Consider the following 24,402-nt stretch of genomic DNA (forward strand, 5'->3'; position numbering starts at 1 on the left):
ACTTATTCCTGTATTTGTTTATTTTTACTGACTATACTATTTCACTAAACCTACCTAATGGATCCAAGTCAACTCAAATGTCACAACTACAGGGTAAAGTGGGAATATTAATGATTTATGAGATATGACATGACATGGTGGGGGTTGTGTAGGTCTAGGGATCTGGGCTGCTAAAGCCATGGCTGTAAATGTAATCATTCTACTGTCTGCATAGATTACTCTAGCAGTATCATACCTGCAATTCTACTGTATGACAGTCACTCATGTTGTATAATACACATCTCTTGACCCTGGGGTCTCCATTAACATTTAGATTATATATTACCACATCCTCAAGACTAACGACTGCCTAATGACTGTGCTTCAGTAATGATCTTAGCATCTTAGGTTAACCATTTGGTGAAAGTATTAACGTCATTGTAGTTTAATACAAGATTCTGAGAATAAAATGTGACACAGGCTCTGTGCAAACAAATCTGCTGAACTACTTACATAGGCAGTATTGAAAGCCATCATAACCAAGTTCCTGATGTGAATGTATTTCCAAAAAGTCACAGGTAACATTGTGCTGTTTTCTAAGCATTAAATTAATTGTAATCCTTGGCCAGGCTAGAAGACCAGAAGCTGGTTGCACCAGCTATATGTACATTACAACTTAGCCTAGTTGTTGTGTAAATGGGCAATAAGTCACAATTTATGCACTATTAAATATTTGAGAGTTGCACCAATAAACTTAGGTAGGATATAACCATATGTATGAACTAAATATTTATGGAAGACTCCAACCCTGAGTAATGGAGGGAATAAAAAAGCAGACTGATATTGTTTGACATCAATGAGCTAATGTTTTGCATGACAGGCATCAATTATTTCAATATACAGTATGATGTTTACATTTATGAGAGAGAGAAAAAACTTTCTTTTAAGCGGGTCTTAAGCATGAAACCAGTCTAAAAGTGCCGTTTTCAGGGTGCGTCATCCTGTGTCAAGTTTTAACACATTTAAATACATAGGATATTTAAATGAATAAATATCTATTTTTCCAGCATGTTTTATTAGTATTTATTTATCACTCTTTATTTATTTTAGATACAGTTCCTATATATTTTTATTTACACAGGGCAAATATACTATTTATCAAATCTAATTTTATTATGTATTCTATTTTAATGGGGATATCATTTATTAAAGCTAACAGTTATGTGAGCAATCAAGGTTTGAACATAAAAAGATACATTTGAAGTTCACTGCATTTTAACACTTCTGTGTACAAATTGGAAGGCTGTGCATTGGATCAATACCGGTAAATGTCATATTATGCGTTTACGGATCACTTTACGGAGAGCTTATGACCTACTAGCTAAGTCTTGCCTTAAGAACAGGTGGTGCAACCAAATTAAGCACTGACTTAGTTACAAACACTGACTTAGTTATGGACAGCTGGTCCAACCTTACCCAGCTATACTAGATAAGACCAGATTTGCTAGGCTGGGAGACCAGGTAGACCACTAAAACCTACTTGGCCAGGCTATGAAACCTGCTAGACCAGCTAAGACCAGCTTTGTCAGGCCGGGAAATCAGGTTGACTAGCTAAGACCACCTTTTCCAGGCTAGGAGACCAATTTGAACACGCCTGCTTGGCTTGCCTGGGAGACTAGCTAAGATCAGCTTTTCCAGGCTGGGAGACAAGTAGACCAGTAAAATCAGCCTGGCCAGGCTGAGAAACCAACCGGAACAGCTAAGACCAGCTTGGCCAGGCTGGGGAATATTTTTAGACCACTAAAAGTAGTTTGGCCTGACTGTGAAACCAGCTAGACCAGTTTGACTAGGCTAAAAATCCATTTAGACCACTAATCCAGCATGGCAGGTTTGGGAAACCAGCTAAACACCAGCTCGGCCAGTCTTTGATACCAGCTAGACCAGTTTAACACTAGCAAACAACCTTGGCTGGTTTAAAATGACATTCTCAGCATTCACCAAACTTTCCCTACATCATCCTTTCTGAAAAAAACAAAACAAAACAACAACAACATACGGTACAAATGTCATCAAGAAAGATGTTGCTCTTTTGTAAATGCAGCAAAATGGTTTCCTGCTTCTACAGCAGACAAAAACAACACCAAAAGATCTAAAGTATGATTTCACCCCCCGGAAGAAGGTTTCCCATTCAACTGCACATTATCCCTCATCCTCTGAGCTCCACGCTCTTCAAAACAATTGGTGGAAAAAGAGCAGAAATGGAGCTAAATCACTTTCCTGAAAAAGCTAGTGAGATAAGCCGTATTCTCACTAGTATCATCTTCAGCTCATAATGTCTCCTGTGCTGATTTACTGCTGGAATGACTCCAGGCATAACAAACTAGGACCTTTTTCCAAACTATAAACACATATTTACTGTCTCATCCAACAAAACAACATTACTGTCTTTAGAACCAATATACAGAAAGAAACTTCAACATGGTATGAATGAAAATTCATTGTTTGGAATGAGCTCTCATGCTAACTGAGAGCTGTAATGTACTGTATGTGGTGGCAATAGAAGCTTCAGAAGGAAAGCTCATAGAATGCTCACAGACTGGCTGAGGCATTTTTCACACAAATATGGCAAAGCTTAACAAACATCAAGCTCTGATTGGCTTATTTAACAAATCAGAAGCACATTTTGTATTTACAAGGTTGCTACAATGAGCACTTATGAGAAAGAACTAGGACTAATTGCTGAATCTCACAGTATGTGAGGTTTATTGGCATCAAACTTTTTATATTTTTGAAAAGTTTTGTTTGAGTCAAATGTTACATTAAATTCATATAAGTTTGATGTGGGATATTCCTACATGATATATTTGCTTTCTAACAATATAGCATTCTTTTGTCCAATGATGGTATAAAGATGCAAAAGGGAAAAGCTGCTGCTTGTGGCCATGCTGCTGCCAACTAAATATCACATAATAAAACAAACTGATGGCCCATTCCTGTCTGAGCAGTGCTAATTTTGTCACCACATCCTATATCTGTGAGATTAATCAGTTATATCAGAATCAGAATCAGAATGAGCTTTATTACCAATTATGCTTACACATACAAGGAATTTGTCTTGGTGACAGAAGCTTCTAGTGCATAAACAATACAAAATAAGACTGAAATAATAATACAAAAATAGAATAAAAGTAAAAAGTGAATAGAAAATACAAGTAAATATAGAAATACACAATAAGACTAATATATATATATATATATATATATATATAAAATGTATGTACAAATACAAATAAAAATCTGTTATATACAGATGCAAGGGAATGTATGGCAGAAGAGGCAGGAAATATTGGATACATTTAAATAAACTTAGCTGTGTTTTGCACATAACTATTGCTCAATGGGGCAGATTTAACTATTCATGATATGGATAGACTAATGTAAAAACTGTTCCTGTACCTGACGGTTCTGTTGCTCAGTGCTCTGTAGCGCCTGTCAGAAGGCAACAGTTATAATAGGTAGTGGGCTGGGTGAGTGGGGTCCAGAGTGATTTTTCCAGCCCTTTTCCTCATTCTGGAAGTGTGCAGTTCTTGAATGGAGGGCAGAGGGCAACCAATATCCTGTCAGGAGTCCAAATTGTCCTTTGTAGTCTTCTGATGTCCTATTTCATTGCTGAACCAAACTATACAGTTATTGAAGTGCAGAGGACAGACTCAATTACTACTGAGTCAAACTGTATCAGCAACATCTGTGGCAGGTTGAACTTCCTCAGCTGGCAAAGGTAGTACAAACTCTGCTGGGCCTTTTCCACAATGGAGTCAATGTGGGTCTCCCACTTCAGGTCTTGTGAGATGGTAGTGCCCAAGAACATGAATGACACCACTGCTTCCATTGTGCTGCTTAGAATGGTGAACAGGGTCAGTGTTGGGGTATTCCTCCTAAAGTCCACTATCATCTCCACTGTTTTGAGCATGTTCAGCTCAAGGTTGTTTTAACTGCATCAGTGAGCCAGCTGTTCAACCTTCAACAACCTCATTGTCATCTTGGATGAGGCTGATGATACTAGTGTCATCTGCAAACTACAGGAGTCTCTCAAATGACTTTATGACCACAGAGGTCAGAGCAACGAGTCTGTAGGTATTAAGTCACATTTGAAGCAGCAGGAAACTTCGTACTGCTCCAGTGATCTGTTGAAGATCTGTGTGAAGATGGGGGCCAGCTGGTCAGCACAGAATTTTAGACAAGGGGCGAAACACCGTATGGGCCCTGTTCTTTCCTTGTCTTTTGTTTCCAGAAGACACTGCACATCTCCTCTTTACAGATCTCAAGTGCAGATTGAGCAGCAGGAGGGGGGTTGCAGGAGGTGTTGATGTTTGTGACAAGTGAAGGTCAGAGCGGGTGTGGGGTGTGAGACTGGGACTTTTAAATCAACAGTAAAACATATTTAAGTCGTCAGCCAGTTGTTGGTTCCCTACCGTGTTGGGGATGGTGTCTTGAAGTCAGTAAAGTCTTTCAGGCCGCTCCACACTGATGCAGGTTTATTAGCTGAAAAATAGTTTTTTAGCTTATCAAAGTTGTTTTTTTAACCATTCTGATTTCCTTATTCAATGTGCTCCTGGCCTGATTGTACAAGATTTTATCCCCATTTCTGTAAGCATCCTCTTTGTCCTAACGAAGCTACCTGAGTTTTGCTGTAAACCATGGTTTGTCATTGTTGTATGTTAAATAAGTCCTAGTTGGACTGCACATGTCCTCACAGAAACTGATATATGAAGTCACAGTATCTGTGAGCTCGTCCAGATTGGTTTCTGCAGCCTCAAATACACTCCAATCATTGCAGTCAAAGCAGGCTTGTAGTTCCAGCTCTGCTTCATTGGTCCAACAATTTACAGTCTTTACTACAGGTTTAGCTCATTTTAGTTTCTGCCTGTAGGTTGGAAGAAGATGAAACAGACTATTTTGGCAGTTCATGGGTGATGTTAGCTTTATTAAAATCTCCCAGAATAATAATAAGCGAGTCTGGGTATAGTTATTCCGTGTTTGATCAGCCAGCTTTTGCAGCGCTGCATTCACACACGCTTGTGGAGGAATATAAACACTCACCAGAATAAACTAGGAAAACTCCCGTGGCGAATAGAAAGGCTTACACTTGATAGATCGCTTCCCAATTAGGACAGCACATCTTCTTTAATGTTGTTACATCTGTACACCAACTTTCATTGATGTAAAAGCATGTTCCTCCGCCTCTTGCTTTCCCTGTTAACTCCGCAATGTGATCCGCTCTGAACAGCTGAAAGCCTGGCAAATGTAACGCGCTGTCCAGAATGGTTTCACTCAGCCAGGTTTCTGTGAAGTACAAGGCAGCAGAGTTTGAAAAGTCCTTGTTTGTATGGGTGAGTAGATGTAGTTCATCTATTTTGTTGGAGCGGAGAGTCGCTATATGAATACTTGGCAGTTCAAAAGCCACGTTGATGGAGCTTGTCCAGTGCACCGGCTCGCTTCCCTCGCCTGCGTCTCATAGTGCGCTAAAACAACACAGCTGCGCCTCCAACTAAAATGTCCAGCAAAATGTCTGAATAGTCCAAAACCAGGAAAAGATTGTCTGGTATGTGCTGCTGAATGTTCAACAGTCTGTCCCTGGTAAAACTAACTGGAAAAAAATTACTAAACACAAGAAAAACAAACAAAAACAACAAAAGAATTTAAAATATATATATATATTTTTTAAACTACAAAGAGAAACATTTTATATTTATCAGATGAAGGCAATGGATTTTCTTGGTTTAAATGAAGAAATTTACTTCAGTCCTTTTCTTTAAATAGTTTATGTATTTTTCCTATTGCGGTTATAATTTATATTAAATACGTATACAGTTTTTTTCTCTCTCTTTATTGTGACATCTTTTACTATGATATAAGTACCTAGATATACCCCACCTAGTGGATTTCTGACACTAAATTATGTGTATTAGTGATTTCTTCTGAGCAGGTGTGCCCAATTTAGCAATAATGAAGTGAGAGTCTTTTCTTAAGTCACTTTTGTATGTTGTAGTCTGCACCCTGAAGAAGGCATTTTTGCCGATATGCGTAGGTTTGCAGCCCTCTTTTTTCCACAGTTTTTAAACTGTTATTGTTATAGCCATTTACAATAAAGGCTTTATAACTATATTTTTGGAATATCTGGATGTGTGCCTTGATTTTCTTTTTTTCTTTTTGAAAAACAACAAAAGCATTGGAGAGCTCCACACTATGCGCATGCCATCTATGGAACCATTTTGCATTGGTGTGATATCACCTCTGACCCCTCTGTTAAGCTCCTGAAGTTTGCAAATGACACAACTGTCATCTGCCTCATCCAAGATGACGATGAGTCTGTATACAGAAAGGAGGTTGAACGTCTGGCTCACTGGTGCAGTCAAAACAGCCTGGAGATGAACACGTTCAAAACAGTGGAGATGATAGTGGACTTTAGGAGGAACACACCAACATTGACCCTACTCACCATTCTAAACAGCACTGTGGCAGCAGTGGAGTCATTCAGGTTCCGGGGCACTACCATATCGCTGGACCTGAAGTGGGAGAACCACATTGGCCCAGCAGAGGTTGTACTTCCTTTGCCAGCTGAGGAAGTTCAATCTGCCACAGGTGCTACTGATAAAGTTCTACTTAGCAGTCATTGAGTCTGTCCTCTGCACTTCAATAACTGTATGGTTGGTTAAGCTATGAAATCAGACATCAGAAGACAACAAATGACAGTTCGGACTGCTTAGCGGATTATTGGTTGCCCCCTGACATCCCTTCAAGAACTGTACACTTCCAGAGTGAGGAGCGGGGCTGGAAAAACACTCTGGACCCCACTCACTCAGCCAGAGCACTGAGCACCAGAACTGTCAGGCACAGGAAAAGTTTCTTCCCTCAGGCTATCCATCTCATGAATAGTTAAAACTGCCCCATTGAGCAATAATTATGTGCAATACACAGCTTAGTTTATTTATATTTATCCAACATACCCTACCTCTTCTTCGATTTTTGTAAGGGACTGCCTTGCTACACTTAGGCTACGCCAGTCACCGCGGTCCAGGTCCGGACCCTGGATTGATACCATCTGGACAATAAGATATCATGATGATGGTTGATGACCTTCTCATCTTCTCTAGTGAGCAGCGCAACAAAACAACAATGCTGTTTACACACCAGATCTGGTCTTTCTGCGCTGTATTCTTGAATATTTTTCTGTAGCACAGAGCACTCTTCATTTATGCCCTGTCCCACTCTGTACGCATTGCCTCTTTTCTCCGAATATGAGTAGGCATGTGGCGCTGCATAAGTTATATTGATAAATATTGATATCGAACGATATGAAAAAGAATATCATAATAATATTTTTGCCCATATCACACAGCCCTAGTCAGAATGCATAACTTACAGTACATTGTGAATATGAAGTTTCCTTGAAAACATGCTACAGTTCAATATTCTAAAGGTCAAAGTTTAGGGATCCCCAACAAGCAGAGTAACTTCTTGAAAGTTGTTAATACTTAAGTATATTAAATATTTGGTTAAAGTTTGGTCTCTTGAAGATTGGCACATGTTTTTTTGTAATTTGTCATCAACTATTTTTTTATTTTATTTATGTTGACTTAAATCAAATGCCATTTTAGTCAGAGTAAAATTGACTAAAATAAATTAACATGACATGATATTGACTACATTTAAACATTTAACTAAAACATCACTAGAAATCAACAGATTCTATCTTTCATCAAACAGTTGAATCGTTTGAGTATTTTAATGAATTTCTCTGGAAATGCTCCCAGACATAACAAAAAAAAATAATACTCATTGTGGGCAATTCAGTAGTAACAGCAGGGCTGCCTGACACTGTTCTCACGCTCTCATGCCACACGTCCCTTTTCTCATGCAGTGATAACTTCGTGGAGCAAAGAGAACACTGACAGCGCACAGACAGACAAGACAGATCAGGCAGCACCGTGATATTCAGTCCAATCAGGTGGAAAGTAACAGCACAGCGTCTCTCCCTCTCCTCTCCTCTCGCGCAACATTTTTATGAGATCTTTGAAAAATGCTACAATGGACAATTGAATGTGCAGTTCAATTTTTCTTCTTCAGTGGTTTCCATTAAAGGGTTTTCTGAGAGCTAGTGTTTTCTGTCTTAATTCCCCTGAAAAGAAAAGGCTTCTACACATCAATCTTTCTTAATGTTCAAAGAAAGAGCATTAGCACGTATGCTAGTATCCTTTCCCTGAAGTGCTTACTTACGTACATCCCGGCTATAGTAGGCCATTAAGCCAACATATCTGTGTCTTAAAGCACTGTATTTCTGTCTTAATGTGCCCTTTAGTGCATCACATAAACACATAAAGCTTGGGCTATTTGTGGAAAAAGTATTGTGGATTTACACTGGTGGCCTACCCCATTATCCTGATTAGCCCTGATGGCTTCTCTAAGTGAGCTATAAAGCCTGTTGTTTCTATTGCTCAGCACAACTATACTATGCTATGTATGCATGATGATCAGATACACCGCATGTGTGCTCACTGATAAGCAATGATGGACAATTTCATTCCTAATGCTCATCGGAGTACCAACAACACAACTAAACACATGCACATACACACCCCCCACATCAGCACACAAAAGACACTTTTTTGATACTATTTGAGTGTAAATCACAATTCAGTCTTCACTTTTGTATTAAGTGATATTAGCGCTAACAGTTTTCACTTATGCTTAATGGCTAAACAAGCGAGAAAGCTAATGCTACTGCATTTAGTGGCATTTGTACATTAAAATTAAGCGCTGTAACCTGACTGAAGTTGTTATTGATTCCTGTAATGTTTGCTTCTAGCACTGTATGAAATATTTGAGCATTCACCGTTATCTGTGCTGAACCGACAATGAAGTGAGCCGCAGAAAGGCTTTTCACACTTGCTTAAGGCCACGTTTAACCCTGGCTCAAGTAATCTTTCACACTTGTAATTTTGAAAAGGGGGTTAGTGGCGCTTCTAACCTTGGGTTATGAGAGCTGACAAAGGTGTACATACAATGTGAAACTGTGTGGTGCTAGCAACTGACAATAAATCACATATTAAATGGTGTTTTTCAAAAACTTTCAGATGCCGTGATTAGTTTCAGCGACTGTCGGAAACATTACAAATTTCCAACAGTATGGAACATGGAGCAAGATTACCAGCATCAAAACAGGGTCCTAGCATACACAGAGTGTTCAACTAATATTAGCATATGGTTCCCGCTTGGTTATTTCCTTCTGTTTTTGTCAACCAATTCTTAACTTTCTAGAAGCTTTCTCTTTAGGTTCTATTTTTATTTTTTAACCATATACCTTCCCAGTATGTTTCCATTGGTTTGTGATTACTGGATACATATTTTTAAAAATCATTACAATTCAGACCGATTCGCCAATGAATCATTCAGACCAATTAGTGAACTGGTTTGACTGATACATTGAACAAAATCAACTCAAGAATGACTTGCTTATAAATCATACATAATAATGGCTTGCAAGCACGTTTTACCCTGCTGAAAAAAAACATCTTAAACCAGCCTAAGTTAGTTTGCAGGTCTTAGCTGGTTTAAGATGGTCTTCCTGGCAGGGCAAGCTGGAGCCCAGCTTCTATTAGGTGGGTGGCCAGATTGTCTAACCAACTGAAAACTGCCCAAATCATCTCCAAAAGCCAACAGACCAAATTTCCATGACTTTCCCAGGCCTGGAAAACACAATTTTATAATTCCTTGATATTGGTGTTCCTTGACCATGCTTGAAAATGCTGCGAAAATCCCAGGATAGACAATATATTTATTTATTTTATTTAAAATTTGACAGCAGCAGTGGTAAGTCTATTCAAAAGAAGCTTAATTTAACCATTAGATCATCATATATTAAATTATTTTAAAATAAAATAATTTGAATGAGAGAGTATCTAAATTGATGGAAAATCAATTCAACACCACATATACTGTCAACCCTATGACCATCAACTCAACTCTAAAAACAAATATAAATGTAGCCAATTATTGGTGAAAGGAGGAGTTCAGTTCCATAATTCAAAATCTCCTAGCAATGTCCAGCTCCACAGCTGTATGCACTGCAGACAACAAAACAAAAACACTTTAATGACAAGTGCGATAGATTTAGAGAAGAGGGCCACTGAAGCAGATCCAAACAACAGATAAATGAGGGTATCTCAGCCACAGATGTGCAGAACTGTAAACTGTGAAGTTAATGTATTTCAGAAAATCCAATCTGTGTGCCCTGTGCTCTGAAATTGCTCTTTTAAAAGACAACTGCGTTTAACGGGCATATGAAGCCTTAGTATTTTTTATAAAAAACTAGATTTTATACTGATTCTAATTCCTCTTAACGATTCCGTTTCCGATTCTGAATCCTCTTAATGATTCCACTTCCTTCAGACTGGCCTCAGCAGCCTGTTATCAAATAATGAGTAATTAATAAAGTTTAATTAAAATATTTTATACATTTAATTAGATAATGTATTAATTAATATTTATTTTATGTAAAATACCACTAATAACAACAAAACTCATAATGTGTCTCTTTAACTTCACATTGTCATAACGTTTATCCAATAATTACTCTGATTTAAGACGCACATGCATTAACTAAACTTAACACAACAATTGTTGCTTCGAGTGTCAGACACGATGAAATGAATGACTTGTGGTTCAGTAAGTTTTTCATCTAAAGAGCCGTCTGATAAGAGTAATTTATTCAGGAGCAGTGCTGTGTATTTTGTGGAGTAGATTCAAAAGAACTGACTCATAAGAGTCAATTGTTAAAGAATCAGTCTACACTGGTCACGCTGTCTGTTTTGCAGAGTAGATTCAAAAGAACCGACTTTAAAAGAGCCATTCGACCATGAATAGTACTATACTGGTCGCACTGTATGTTTTGCATGGTAGATTTAAAAGAACAGACTCAAAAGAGTCATTTGTTTGGGAATCGTTCTACACAGATCACGCTGTATGTTTTGCGGAATAGATTCAAGAGAACCGACTTTAAAAGATTCTTTCGACTGGGAATGGGACTATTCTGGTCGCACTGTATGTTTTGCATAGTAGATTTAAAAGAACCTATTCAAAAGAGTAATTTGTTTGGGAATAGGACTACACTGGTCACTCTGTATGTTTTGCAGAGTAGTTTGAAAAGAATTGACTCAGAAATGTTATTCATTCAGGAAGCAGACTACACTTATCGCTATGTAGGTTTTGCGTAGTAGATTTAAAAGAACCGATTCAAAAGAGTCATTTGTATAGGAATCCGATTATACTTGTCTCGCTGTATGTTTTGCAGAGTAGTTTCAAAAGAACCCGACTCACACAGTAAGTGTTAATCACTTGGGAATCAGACTACACTGATCGCACTGTAGTAGCTATGTCTTGCAGAGTGCATTCAAAAGAATTGACTCATAAGAGTCAGACAGACTGTTCAAGAATTGGACTACACTGGTCTCGCTGGATGTTTTGTGAAGTAGATTTAAAAGAACTGACTCAAATTAGTTATTCGTTCGTGAATCGGACTACACTGGTCACGCTGTATGTTTTGCGGAATAGATTCAAAAGAACCAACTCAATGGATCAAATGTTCGGAAATTGGACTACACTGTTTGCGATGTATGTTTGATACATTCAAAAGAACCAACTCATTTGTGTCATTCATTCGGGAATTGGACTACAGTTCTCACGCTATATGTTTTGCAGAGTAGATTAAAAAGAACCAACTCAAAAAAGTCATTCGTTTGGGAATCAGAGTACACTGGTCACGCTGTATGTTTGCGAAGTATATTCAAAAGAACCAACTCATAAGTATTATTTATTCGGGAATCAGACTACACTGGTCACACTGTAAGTTTCAGGCAGAAGTTCAAAAGAACCGATTAATCAAAGTAATTTGTTCGGACATCGGACTATATGGGTCGCCCTGTATGTTTCGTGCCACTGAATGGTAGCACAGAAAACACTGTCATGTTTACATGAGTATGAAAGCTTTATGTCCCATTCGCATCAGCAGAGGAATGCACATAAAAAAACATTAACACCCAAAAGTCATAAAATATTTGAAACAGTCCCGGTATTTTTTCTTTTTTTTTAAAAGGAACCACTTCATTCCCAGGTACCGTACAAAGTCAAATTCCACCATTGTGGCAGGAAGCACCACTCACACATTCTTCAGATGTTCTTCATCTAGTTTTGCAGTACTGTTGGAAATATGGTTTGGGTCAGTACCAATCTGGGTACTGAGGGAAAGATCAAGGAGAAGTTATTTTTGTCCAGTAATATTCCCTTGAATGTTTCTCTGGATGCAGGAGCTTTATTTGAATAAAACTGGTGTTCTCGGTTTGTTAAATAATGTGAGGGCGCATGAGTCCTGGGAAATCAGTGGCCTACTTTAGTCTTGTGATTATTCGGGCTCTGCGGTACATAAATAACCATCAAAGACTTTTTTCAGATTTTTTTGATTAATGGCTCTGGAATACATTAAACAAAATTGCTTCCTGTACAATCAAGAATATCAATATGAAGATGGCCCTAGTGAAAATAATAAATAAATAAAATAAATGCAAGTGAGAGAAAGACAAGGTGTATATGGTTATACTAAGACATTGAGGGACATTTGTAAAGCATTCCACATCCGCGAAACAGCTTTTACTAAGAAGCAGGACAAAGGAAAAGAAGGATAGCACTGGATACAGCTAGCACCAGGGAAGAACAGGGGAAATTATAACAATTGTAAAATGTTCTTTCATAGCTCACAGATTACTACAAATATTCCTAAAGAAACATTTATATGTGTAAAAAGTAACTGTACCTTTAATAGATGTATCCTATAGGGATTAAGGCTTGATCACAATATCAAAATAATTTCAAAGTTCAAAGTAATATCATAGTTTTAATACTTATTAATATTAATGTAACTTTTTGACATGTACAGTATGATCCTTATTAAGCTGTTTGAAATAATGTGTTTAAAGAAAAAGTTTAAGTGTGACCTAATACTTTTTAACCCTATTTAATGTATCTACTGTATATATTGTATCATCTGATGAGTCAAGATCTCAATACATTGCATGTTTAATTCATAATACATACATACATACTGCATACTGCAAAAATAGTGAGGTAGTATTGTTGTATCCTATAATGAACATAGCCAGAAACTGACTTGACCAAGACCACAAAAGGACTAACTCTGCCCTCTATTGGATATTAGGAGTAGGCTTCTGAATATACTGTACCCCATTCATATATTAGAGGAACAGTTCATTCCAAAATTGACATTTTGTCATTATTTTCTCACCCTCATATTGTTCCAAACCTGTTTGTTGTTATTTCTTTTATTATAATTTATTTCTTCAGTGGAAAACAAAATAAGAATTTTGAAGAATCTTCATAAAGGTCTTTTCCATACAATGACAGTTCAAAGTGATCACGCCTATTAAGCTCCAAAAATGAGTAAATTGAACACTAAAAAGCACCATAAAAGTAGTTTTGCAAAGACTGAAATAATCTTCCAATCTTTTGCTCTATAAGTCCAAATAAGTGCACAAGTTTTAAGGACTATTTTTGAAGGCTGTCAAATTCAAATTTAAATATTCAATTTTTATATCTATTTTTATAGATAAAAATGCTCATTCGAATGCTAAATTGAGCATTCTCATTTTGGATGTGTGCCAAGCACTTACAGTGACTTACTATTGCATTCTTAAGCTAAGACACATGCAGTGCATCGAATGAATCAAAACGCAGGTGTCTCGAAATGCGTCTTAAAGGGATAGTTCACCTAAAAATTAAAATTCTCTCATCATTTATTCACCCTCTTTCTACTTTCTTTCTACTGCAGAGCACACATTGAGATATATCTCACCATAAACTATCAAACAGTCATGACATATTAAATATTCATGAATGAAATGGTTTACTTATGGTTAACTCCCAATCTTTAAATAACTTGACACAGCATCTTTTAAAAGCAGCTCAAGATATGTATCAAGTGGTCAGATGTCTGTCTGTGCATATTTATGTAGGAAAACATTCAAATCCAGACACGCACATGAAGGTAAGTGTCCTGTGTAAGTCCACTTAGGATGACTAGTCAGTGGGCGGGACAAAGGGTGCAATGACGGACAAACAGGCATTGCATATGCAAATGTAGTTCCACAAATTCCAAACAAGCCTTTTATGCAGTTTGGTTTGAAAAAAATGCTTTTTATCCATTCTGAAACTTACAGTATGTTTTTATAGAACAATGACCTAATATATGTCAAAAGATCAGAATCAGATTAATATTTAAGTCAATTTGTGCTCTAAATTCTTCTCCCTGCCCAGTAGGGGGCGTATGCATGAAGAATGTGAATCACCAAAAACACAAGAAGAAAATTGTGAAAGTGAAAGTGGAGATTGACAGAGCAGGGAGGAGAATTTAGAGTAAAAATTGACTAAAATATTGATGTGTTTATCACCCACACATATCATATTGCTTCTGAAGACATTGATTTAACCACTGGAGTCTTATGGATTACTTTTATGCTGACTTCATTTTTCGTAACTCCATGTACAGCACTTTGGTACCCAGTGCGGTTTTTGAAAATGCTCTATAAATAAAATTGAATTGAAAATTAAATTGAATTGAAATATGTGATTTTTGAAGCTTAAAAATGTAGACACCCATTCACTTGCATTGTATGGACCTAAAGAGTAAAAATACAATTCTAAATATCTTCAATTGTGTTCTGCTGAAAAAAGAAAGTCATACACATACGGGATGGCATAAAGGTGAGTAAATGACGAGAGAATTGTTTTATTTTTGAGTAAACTATTCCTTTAAAGGTTGAATTATCTTTTAAACTGACACAGCATCTAAAAAAAATGCATCGCTCCTGCATGAGATGCTGAAAAAACAGCGAGACGGGCCGCGATAGTCAAAGACGTCAGTCTAGCTAGAGCATGCTTACAACGGAAAAGACGTGTTCAGGCTGAGCAGCCCCTTAGGTGGAGGTCTTTAGCGGTTGCGTCTCGCTGCATTAGCTTTAGGTGCATACATACAACTCTATTTAATGAAAAAAAACTGCGGTACTGCTGGTTTTATGAAGCTTGAGGCCACGTCCACACTCATACGTTTTCCTAAAAAAATCATCTTTTCCCCTACGTTTTGGCCATCCATCCACACTCAGAAGGTGTTTTGATAGCGAAAACTGAGCTTTTTGAAAATGCTCTACCAAGTGGATACATTTGAAAATTCTGTCTTCGCAATGGAGTGTGGACAGGGAAAATGGATATATCTGAAAATGATGACGTATTTGTTGTCATGTGATGCAGTCATGAAGAAAATTGTACTTTGCACAACCTTTGGCGACAGAACACGAGGACAATTGAGTTTCAGTTTGTACTTGGAATGGCGATTTGTCACATGTAGTAAGCAGTAATAGGAACTAAGTTTAAGTGTGAACGAGCAACTTTTGGAAAACTCTTGAAAACGGCAGTGTGGACGGAGAGTGTTTAGAAAATGAAAACACCGTTTTCAAATGTATTCGGATTGTAAACAATGGCATGACAAAGTGCTGTTTGGTTTATATTGATTCTTTGCACCCTCTTGTGGACGTAGGAGACAACGTTGATTTAAAAATCAGATGTCTTGAAGATTTTTTTCCCCCTACCTGAAATAATGTCTTTAAAATTGAAATATAATTTGAACTTTGGTGATATTTTAGTTAGAAATTCTGTTGAGAGTCCTACTACTTATATAGTGCTCTTTGTCATTATTTTATCTTAACAGCCATGGTCACTATGAAGTGTTGTTTTATGGAAAAGTTGTGCATTAAGATTCCTTAAAATTTCAAATATTTTGTTTTATGACAGGAATGGCATGAGGGCGAGTAAATTATGACAGAATTTTAATTTTGGGGTGATATATTCCTTTAAAATCAAAATCTTTGCTTGTTTTCTTTGAAAGCTTTTAACAAAGACCACCACAAATACTGTCTGTCTTGTAAAAATCCTGAAAGAACCTGAAACTCACTATGGTGTTCTTAAGATGCTGCATAAAGGTGTGTCAACAGTGTTACATTTGCGTTAAAACCTGAAAATATGACAAAAGTATTTTCTAACAGGAAGTGACATCAAGCCTAGTGTGTAATCAATGTGAGCACCCGACGAGCTGCAGGGAACCTGTAAGAGAGAGCAGTATTGTCATGAGATGATGATAAATGGGGGCTGTGCTTTTATTTTCTTTATAGTTGTTTTTTCAACAAGCCCTAGACAGAGACCTGCTGGGACAAGTTGACAGTGGAATCCAAGGTGAAAAGTTTGACATCCCTAAGTTTAGAAGTGAACTATAGATTCTGCCTTTGTTAAACAGAGATCAAACTTTCGATGGTGCTTTTGTATAAAGAGAAGTGAAGCTTCAAGAACAAGAAACATTTCTTTCTTACTGATTCTATCCTTGACACAACATGTGGTTGCAAGTTAAGTTTAACAGATTACTCTGAAATACCCAGTCTGTATGAATGCCTTGTCAAATCACACATGATCTTATAATGATAAACATTTTAATATGAATGACTGATGTATCCACAATCAAATTAGACCTATTGTGCACTATAGACTGTTAGACTTCTTTTGCATGCACACAACTCTGAATTCCTTCAAGGAAAGTGTAACTGATCTCATGTCAGCTTTGAAGTGCACTTTCAAATAAAATGTGTCTTAGTGTTATGGAATCCTGATGATGTTGCAACATGTTTCCATGTACGAGTTAACTAGTTATAAGCAGTAATTGGCATTTGAGACAGCAAACACATGTACGCTTAAATAAGTGCAATGCAAGAGAACTGGTCATGATAATTAACTGCCCATCATTTACATGTATGTGATGCAGGAATTAGTATCACTGTGGATTTATAATCACAAGAGGTTAGACATGGAATTTAATACTCATGTAGTAGAGTTCAGTTTAACTTAATTGATTATTAAAGATTAAATAGAGGAATATCATAATTTTGTAGAGCAAAATGGCAAAATATCTTTGTAATTTAGCTTTTTAAGACCGTTCACTAACAATTCTGTATCCTAACAGTACTATTCTTTTCTATTCCTTAAAAATCAACCAGGAGATCTGTTGAATGCAATTGAATGGAGAATCCTCAGACTGCTTCATAAACTGTGTGTTGAACATTGGACCAGACGACATTCCATGAGCCAGTTTATGGCAAACCCCCTCTCTTTCAAGGCAAAGAAAATGTGCTCCATTTTGATTGGACCATTGCAGGACCAACACAAACAAATGTCAAGCACAGCCATCAGATAAGATGCATAGATAAAGGAACAATGCATAGATAAATCTTTAAAGACATTGTTCTAACTAATTACTTTAAAATATGCAAATGTTCCACACAGAGAAGGGAGGGTGAGCCACACTGGAAGGGCCCCCTATGCTGTCAGCAGCCAATTCTAACCCTGAAAAAGGTATAAACTATCGTCCAGATGACCACACCTTTGTCCTGAGTCCCTGTCCAGAGGGTCATTAACAGAATGCACTTCTAAAACACCGTTATTCTGGTCTCACTCTAGGAGAGAGAGACAATAACATAATAATAATGAACATTCTGAACCTATGGCCTGAGTGGTAGATGTAACAGATTACAGTCCATCCAACATGCTAAGTCTCACTTCATGAGAGAGATCATCCAACGTTCTTAGTCTCCATCCGAGAGACAGAAGACTACGATCAAGTACCAAGTCTCACTACAAGAGACTATTACAATGGCAAGTTTGGAATCCCTATACCAGGTAGACAACTACAGCGATAAGGTTTAGCTCTGGCGAGAAAACCTTCTCTTCAATTTTTGTGCATCTATGTGTTCCAGATGATGGGTCTTGCACTGACATAAGGGCTGTATATCTGCATTGTCCAGAACCCACTCGGCGCCAAGACTGTTAAAATGGATTCCAGCTCTTTCCCCAGTGGAAGACGTTGCTATCACTGAACTCAACTATCGATCAAGGAGAATGTGAATATCATTACTAAACCTCTTTCCATGTAAATCATACAATCAGTTTATGATTTACTAATGTTCTTTAGAATGCATAACCTGTGTATCAAATGTCTAGCAAATAAACTTTGAGTTATTTGTTTAAATAGGAATAAGGTTTTCACCTTATTAATTAACAGAGAAGAAGCTATTTATCTTTCCATAATATAATAGTCATGGCTAGTCAATTCAACCTCGTACATCTTTCCATCCTATGCACTTTATTTACCTATTCATTTATTTGAGCATATTAGTACCATTTTGTATATTTTGTTAGTTTAATACAACTCTGTGTTCCTTGCATTGAATGGTAAATGGTCTGCACTTATATAGTGCCTTTTTAACCTTAACGGCATTTAAAGCGCTACACACATTCACGCACACATTCATACACCAATGGCGGCAGAGCTGCCATGCAAGGTGCTAGCCTGCCATTGGGAGCAACTTGGGGTTCAGTGTCTTGCCCAAGGACACTTCGGCATGTGGAGTCATGTGGGCCCTGCGATTAGTGGCCGACCCGCTCTACCAGCTGAGCCACAGCCGCCCCTAATTGATGATACAGAGCTCTAAAGAGTTGGGCTGCTTTCGAATCCTTCAGACTCCCTCCAATTTACATCATTTTTATTTATTGAATGGTTCATTTGGATAATTTTTTAAATTTTTTAAGGTGAAACTCCTTAGTTGGTGCCCCGAATATGGAGGAAGGGGCCATCTGATATTAATAATCACACACACATACACCTTAAGTTAAGTGTGTTCAAAAATCACTACATATTTTGATGTCTTGTGTGAGGCCCAGTTCATTTCAATTGGTGCCAGGGTGATTCTCACTGCAACTGCTTTTGTGTGGTAACAGTTTATCTTGTAATGAATTGTCTGACTGGGTGCTAATTTTTAGTATGTTTGCCATGGTATAACCAAAGTCTTTTTAACAAGTCTGTCCACTGGAATGCTCTCAGGCAGCCGTTTTTCTGTAAACAAGTGGCATAAAAGTGCAGCTTTTATCTACTTGAATGGGGGAAAGACTGAAATGGTTGGTTAAGATTATGATCAAAGAACATATTTCAGATAGGCAGTAAAATATGACAACACTGGAATCATAAATTGTGTTTCTTTTCCCTAGATTACAAAAAACAACAACAACAAAAAAACACCTTGTATAGCTAATCTTCACGTTCATGCACAATAGAGTTGATAGACAGCTGATGCCTGTATCTAATAGGTGATTGGCTCTGTTACCTGTAAGGCGGGAATTCCTTTCTACATCCGTTGACCAATGGGTGATCCAATTTTTCCCGTTCATTTTAAAAGGAGTGGCCCGTCTCTTAATTTTCTCTGGTATAATTCAAGGTGATCAACAGTGAATTTAAAATGACTTAATTTAGAATTAATTCAGATTAAAACTCTTGTTGTTGCTAAACTGACTCGAGATAAGTTACAGCCTGCATTTAATACTGATTCAATGCCTCCTAGCATCCAACCACGTTTCGAAGCAGTATGACGTAATGAAACCTCGTTTGCTGAAATCACTTGACTTGGCTAGTTTGATACTCGGTCTGAAGCACTGGCTCGAAACATAAGATTCATAAACATTTCTATAACTGTTTCAAAAGTGCCCATCACTTATTGTAGGAGGGGAGTAAATACTGCTTTAGTACAAGAAATGGTACTAGCTTTTAGACTTTTTATTTATTTATTTTTTTATAAAGTAATATTGGTTTTTATTTGCTTTTGAACACTATTTATTTGCACATATTGCATCTCTGTAACTTTCTTTTTGGATCTTTGGATCTTTGTATCTTTTTGGAACGCCATTCCTGCTTCCTGTTGAGATTCTCCTTCTCTATCACAGGCCCATACAATTTTTAATCAAATAAAATGTGTTTTTACTCCACTGTGACTATTAAAAAAAAAGCAAGTCAAGCAGCAAATGAAAATCTCAAGCGTTTACCATCTAGAAACAACCTTCTAATCGTCTAGCCCCAACACAGTACTTCAACAGGAAATTAATTAAACACTGGACAGAATGGTTCATCAAGCCATTTCATAAGATCTCTTTTTTTTTTACTAATGCTAACATTACTCTGTCCTCAAGAGCATCTTTCCACTGTTAGAGACTGTCTCCTCAACGCTCCAATATGCAGTCATCACTCATTGATGCCTTAGGGGATTTGCCCAAACCGCAAAACACAAGTCCTACATTCCAAACTGAATGTGTGAGGACTGTCAGAAGCTGTCTTTATTTGATTTAGACTATGTACTTTATGTGATAGCTGAGAGTGATTTGAGATAACCTCACGTACATGAAAGAGTCAGACACACCCATTAAACTCATCTTGGAAATGGAAGACAGACAACCACTGTAAACAGTGTTGCAAGCAGTGACATTCATTAAACAGTTCACCCGAAAATGAAAATTGTTATAATTTACTCAAATCGGTGTGACTTTCTTTCTTATGCAATACACAAAAGTGACATTTTAATGAAAAAATGTCTTTCCAATACATTGGCAGTGGACAGTGTTTCACTTTTAAGCTTAACAAGTACGCAAAGCTATCATAAAAGTAGTCCATGTGGTGTGTGCATCATATTTTAAGTCTTCTACAGAAATACAATAGCTTTCGGTGAGAATCTACCCGAAATTTAAGTAATTTTTCAGATACAATCTTAACGTCCGTTCATGAGCGCTATGAGAGAAGCTCGTTCACCATGGCTTGCAAGTGTAATCACATGATAACTTGTTGTTTAGTTCTAAAAACAATGCAAGTTCTCACGATAATGCGCAAACAGCCGTCAGAAGACATTTGGAAAATAGACTACTTTTATTATACTTGCTGTTCCTTTGATGAGCTTTAAAGTAAGTCACTATCAACTGTCACTGTATTGCAAAAAAAAAAAAACTAACCCTAACCCTAACCTAAACCTAACCTAACGCTAACCATAGACCTAGATATTCATTAAAATATTTCCTTTTGTGTTTTCACATTAGAAATAAAGTCACATGGCTTTTAAAATGACATGAGGGTGAGTAAATGATGACATAATTTACATTTTGGTGTGTACTATTCCATTAAGAAGATAACACATAATCAGCCATAAAAATGAGAGTGACATTTTTTTTGTAGAGTCTTGGTGAAGAATCTTGATTGTTTTGATACACGAAAAAAACTCCTTTAGTGTCCTCATACATTTGTTTACTCCAACTGCAAATATAATGGATTGCAATCCCAAACAAATCCTAAACAGTTAATCAGAATAAGACTCCAAACACTCCAAAATATGCAAGTATTCCTTCATGCAAACATTCATCCCTACAAGAGCAATTCCACCACATAACCACTCAGCACTATTAATAACTTTTCACTTAATAATAACAAACTGACTCACCCACACTGATGTAGTTGGCAGCCAGGAAGAAGTTCCAGTGTAAAAGTGTGCTGCTGCGGAACGAGTCCGTATCATTGGTAAAGCCCACAGATCGCATGGACATATTGGGAGAATCTGTACAGATACTCTGACTGCCAGGGAAGAGGGACGTGTTCACAGATACTGTATCCATATCGCTTAGTTGGTTTAATTCAATGGAAACCTTGGGACTGCAGTCTCATATAATATTTATTTCATGTTGTGGCCTTCAGGTTCAATAAATCCTTGACAGCGTTATCTGTTGTTTTCAAATGTTGCTGTTCTTGATAAAACCCCCTCTGAGCTCCTCTCGCCTGCTGCGGGATGTTCACTAGATGTATGGGTTTAGGAGTGATTAGTGTTGGAGGTGTGGTACAATGTCTGATGTAGTTCCACAGTAATTCCCCTGTAGACAGAGGTCAGAGTACTGATAGCCTGCAGCAAGATCAGAGTGCACACCTGTTGACACAGTGCAAATGCAAGAGTTTAATTGGAGGGACACTGTACAAAAATATCATAAACAAAGACTTAAACGATTCAATGATTGACTAAACCAATCCACTCACTCTTGAGCATTGCAAAAAAAGTACTGTAGCAGTACCATAGTACAGTATCAGAAGGTAATACAATGATACTTTGATATATGCCGAAGTACTGAATCAGTACTATATTCATATACCATGGTATTTACACGGTACCCCAAGGTACTTCAATGAATAACAATCACACAATATAAAAACATAGTATTGCCATATTAGCATGTTAAAATCATGGTATTTTAATGGAACCATCCTCAGATGCCATGGTATTACCATGGTACTATATCCAAAAACATGGTATTTCCAAGGAACATGCTTAGAAACCATGTTAACCATGTACCATTTAAAGAAAACATGGTAATGCCATATTACATCTCCAAAATGATTGGTATTACCATGGTTCCATGTCAAAAAACAACAACAACATGGTATTACCATGGTGCTATATCAAAAACTTGGTATTTCCATGGAACACACTCAGAAGCAATAGTATTACCATGTACCATTTACAAAAACACATGGTATTGCCATGTTACATCTCCAAAATACTTGGCATTACCATGGTACCATGTAAAATAACAAAAACAACAACATGGTATTACCGTGGTACCATATTTTAAATAAAACATGTTAATGCCATGGTCCCATGCCCAGAAACCATGTGTCATGAACGCCGGTGAAGGCGCCTCCTCCCTCAGTCGTCAGAGATCGCTTTCACCCGAATTCTGATCACTTACACTCATTTCCCTTCTGCCCGCATACCTAGGTCTGATTAATCCCCAGCTGTTTTGTGTTACCCTACCCTATTTAACCGTGCCTGTTTAGTCCTTCTTTGCGAAGTCTTGTTTGCCCCGGCGACATTACCAAGCAAGTTACTCTCGGACTCCCTTACTGGTTATTCTGTGTATCGATCCAGTCTGTTACTTAGACCCTGCGTGTTTGCTGCCTGCCTTGTTTACCTCCTGCCTGTTCCGTACTACGTTTGTTTGCTGCCTGCCCAGACCTCTGCCTGTTCCGTTTACTCTGTTGCCTGCCTGCTATATTCACTGTTTGCCTGTCCACGACCTTGCCTGTACGACTTGTGTTTTGTTATTAATAAACAACCGCAGATGGATCCCAACTTGCCTGAGTCCTCGTTACAGAAGACTTCGCCGCCCATCGATCCAGCGGTAATCACTCGTATGTCCGAGGAACTCTCCGCGCAGGCAAGCGTCCTCACCGCACAGCAACATCAGCTCGGGCGGCTGACGTCAGCCATTGAGGAGATAATGCGCATCGTCCAAGCCTCTCAACATCCCATTTCCGCGCCAGCACCCGCACCCGCGCCCGCGGCGGACCAAACCAGCCAAGCGGCCGCGCCCATCTCTCCTTCGCAAGCCACGTCCAACCCTCGACTCGCACTCCCGGAGAAATACGATGGAACACCCTCGAAGTGCAGGGGCTTTGTGATGCAGTGTTCCATCTTTTTGTCACAACCGGCTCTATATCCGACTGACGAGAGCAAGATCCTCTTCATCAGCTCTGTGCTGACGGGCAGAGCCCTCGACTGGGCTACCATGATTTGGACCAATCAGGGTTATTCACAGTTCACATTCGACTCATTCATGCAGAGTTTAATTGAGGTGTTTGACCACCCAGAAGGCGGCAAGAGCGCTGGGGAACAGCTCCTGGCACTCCGCCAAGGAAGTCGTTCAGCGTCTGACTACGCTCTCACTTTCCGCACCCTCGCCACTCAGACCGGCTGGCTGGAGAGCACACTCAAACTCCTTTTCCTTATCAACTTCATTGATACTGATTTCTGTAAACAACATAACGTAACCCTGACAACCTGCTGTCCTCCTTTAACAGTGGCAGCGCTAGACGGACGTCCCTTGGGTTCGGGCAGAGTGAGTCACACCACCACCGACCTCTTCCTGCAGGTGGGAGTGTTACACACTGAGACCATACGCTTCCACGTCGTAACTTCCCCTCACCACCCAGTCATCCTTGGTCTCCCCTGGCTTCGTCTTCACAACCCTCACATCTCCTGGCGAGACGGTCAAATCGCACAGTGGGGCTCCGAGTGCTCGGGAAAATGCTTAAGGCCCATTCTCCCCACCACCGTGGGGTCCGCAAAGATCCTGGGGTTGCCCGACCAACCCACCCAAATACCTCCATCATATGCTGATTTGAGGGAGGCATTCAGCAAGACCAAGGCGTCCCAGCTGCCTCCTCACAGACCTTTCGACTGCGCCATTGAGCTCAAGCCAGGAGCCACTCCGCCCGAGGTCGGATCTTCCCCCTGTCCGAAGCAGAGTCCCTCGCCATGAAGGCTTACATCGAGGAGGAACTGGCCAAGGGCTTCATCCGACCATCCACTTCTCCGGTGGCAGCCGGGTTCTTCTTCGTGGGCAAGA

The 24,402-nt window shown here is 38.5% G+C and overlaps 1 protein-coding gene across 1 annotated transcript in view; it reads right to left on the reverse strand.

Moving 5' to 3' along the window:
• LOC127621271 (1-phosphatidylinositol 4,5-bisphosphate phosphodiesterase eta-2-like) overlaps window positions 1–24,402 on the reverse strand; it is a 243,621-nt gene that overhangs the window by 209,462 nt on the left and 9,757 nt on the right. Inside the window, exon 2 of the mRNA XM_052094791.1 lies at window positions 21,450–21,926. Coding sequence (XP_051950751.1) covers window positions 21,450–21,621 — 172 coding nt within the window. The 5' untranslated portion in view covers window positions 21,622–21,926. The remainder of the gene's footprint in view (window positions 1–21,449; window positions 21,927–24,402) is intronic.

The sequence above is a fragment of the Xyrauchen texanus genome, chromosome 27, assembly GCF_025860055.1.
Source record: "Xyrauchen texanus isolate HMW12.3.18 chromosome 27, RBS_HiC_50CHRs, whole genome shotgun sequence".
Taxonomy (NCBI): Eukaryota; Metazoa; Chordata; class Actinopteri; order Cypriniformes; family Catostomidae; genus Xyrauchen; species Xyrauchen texanus.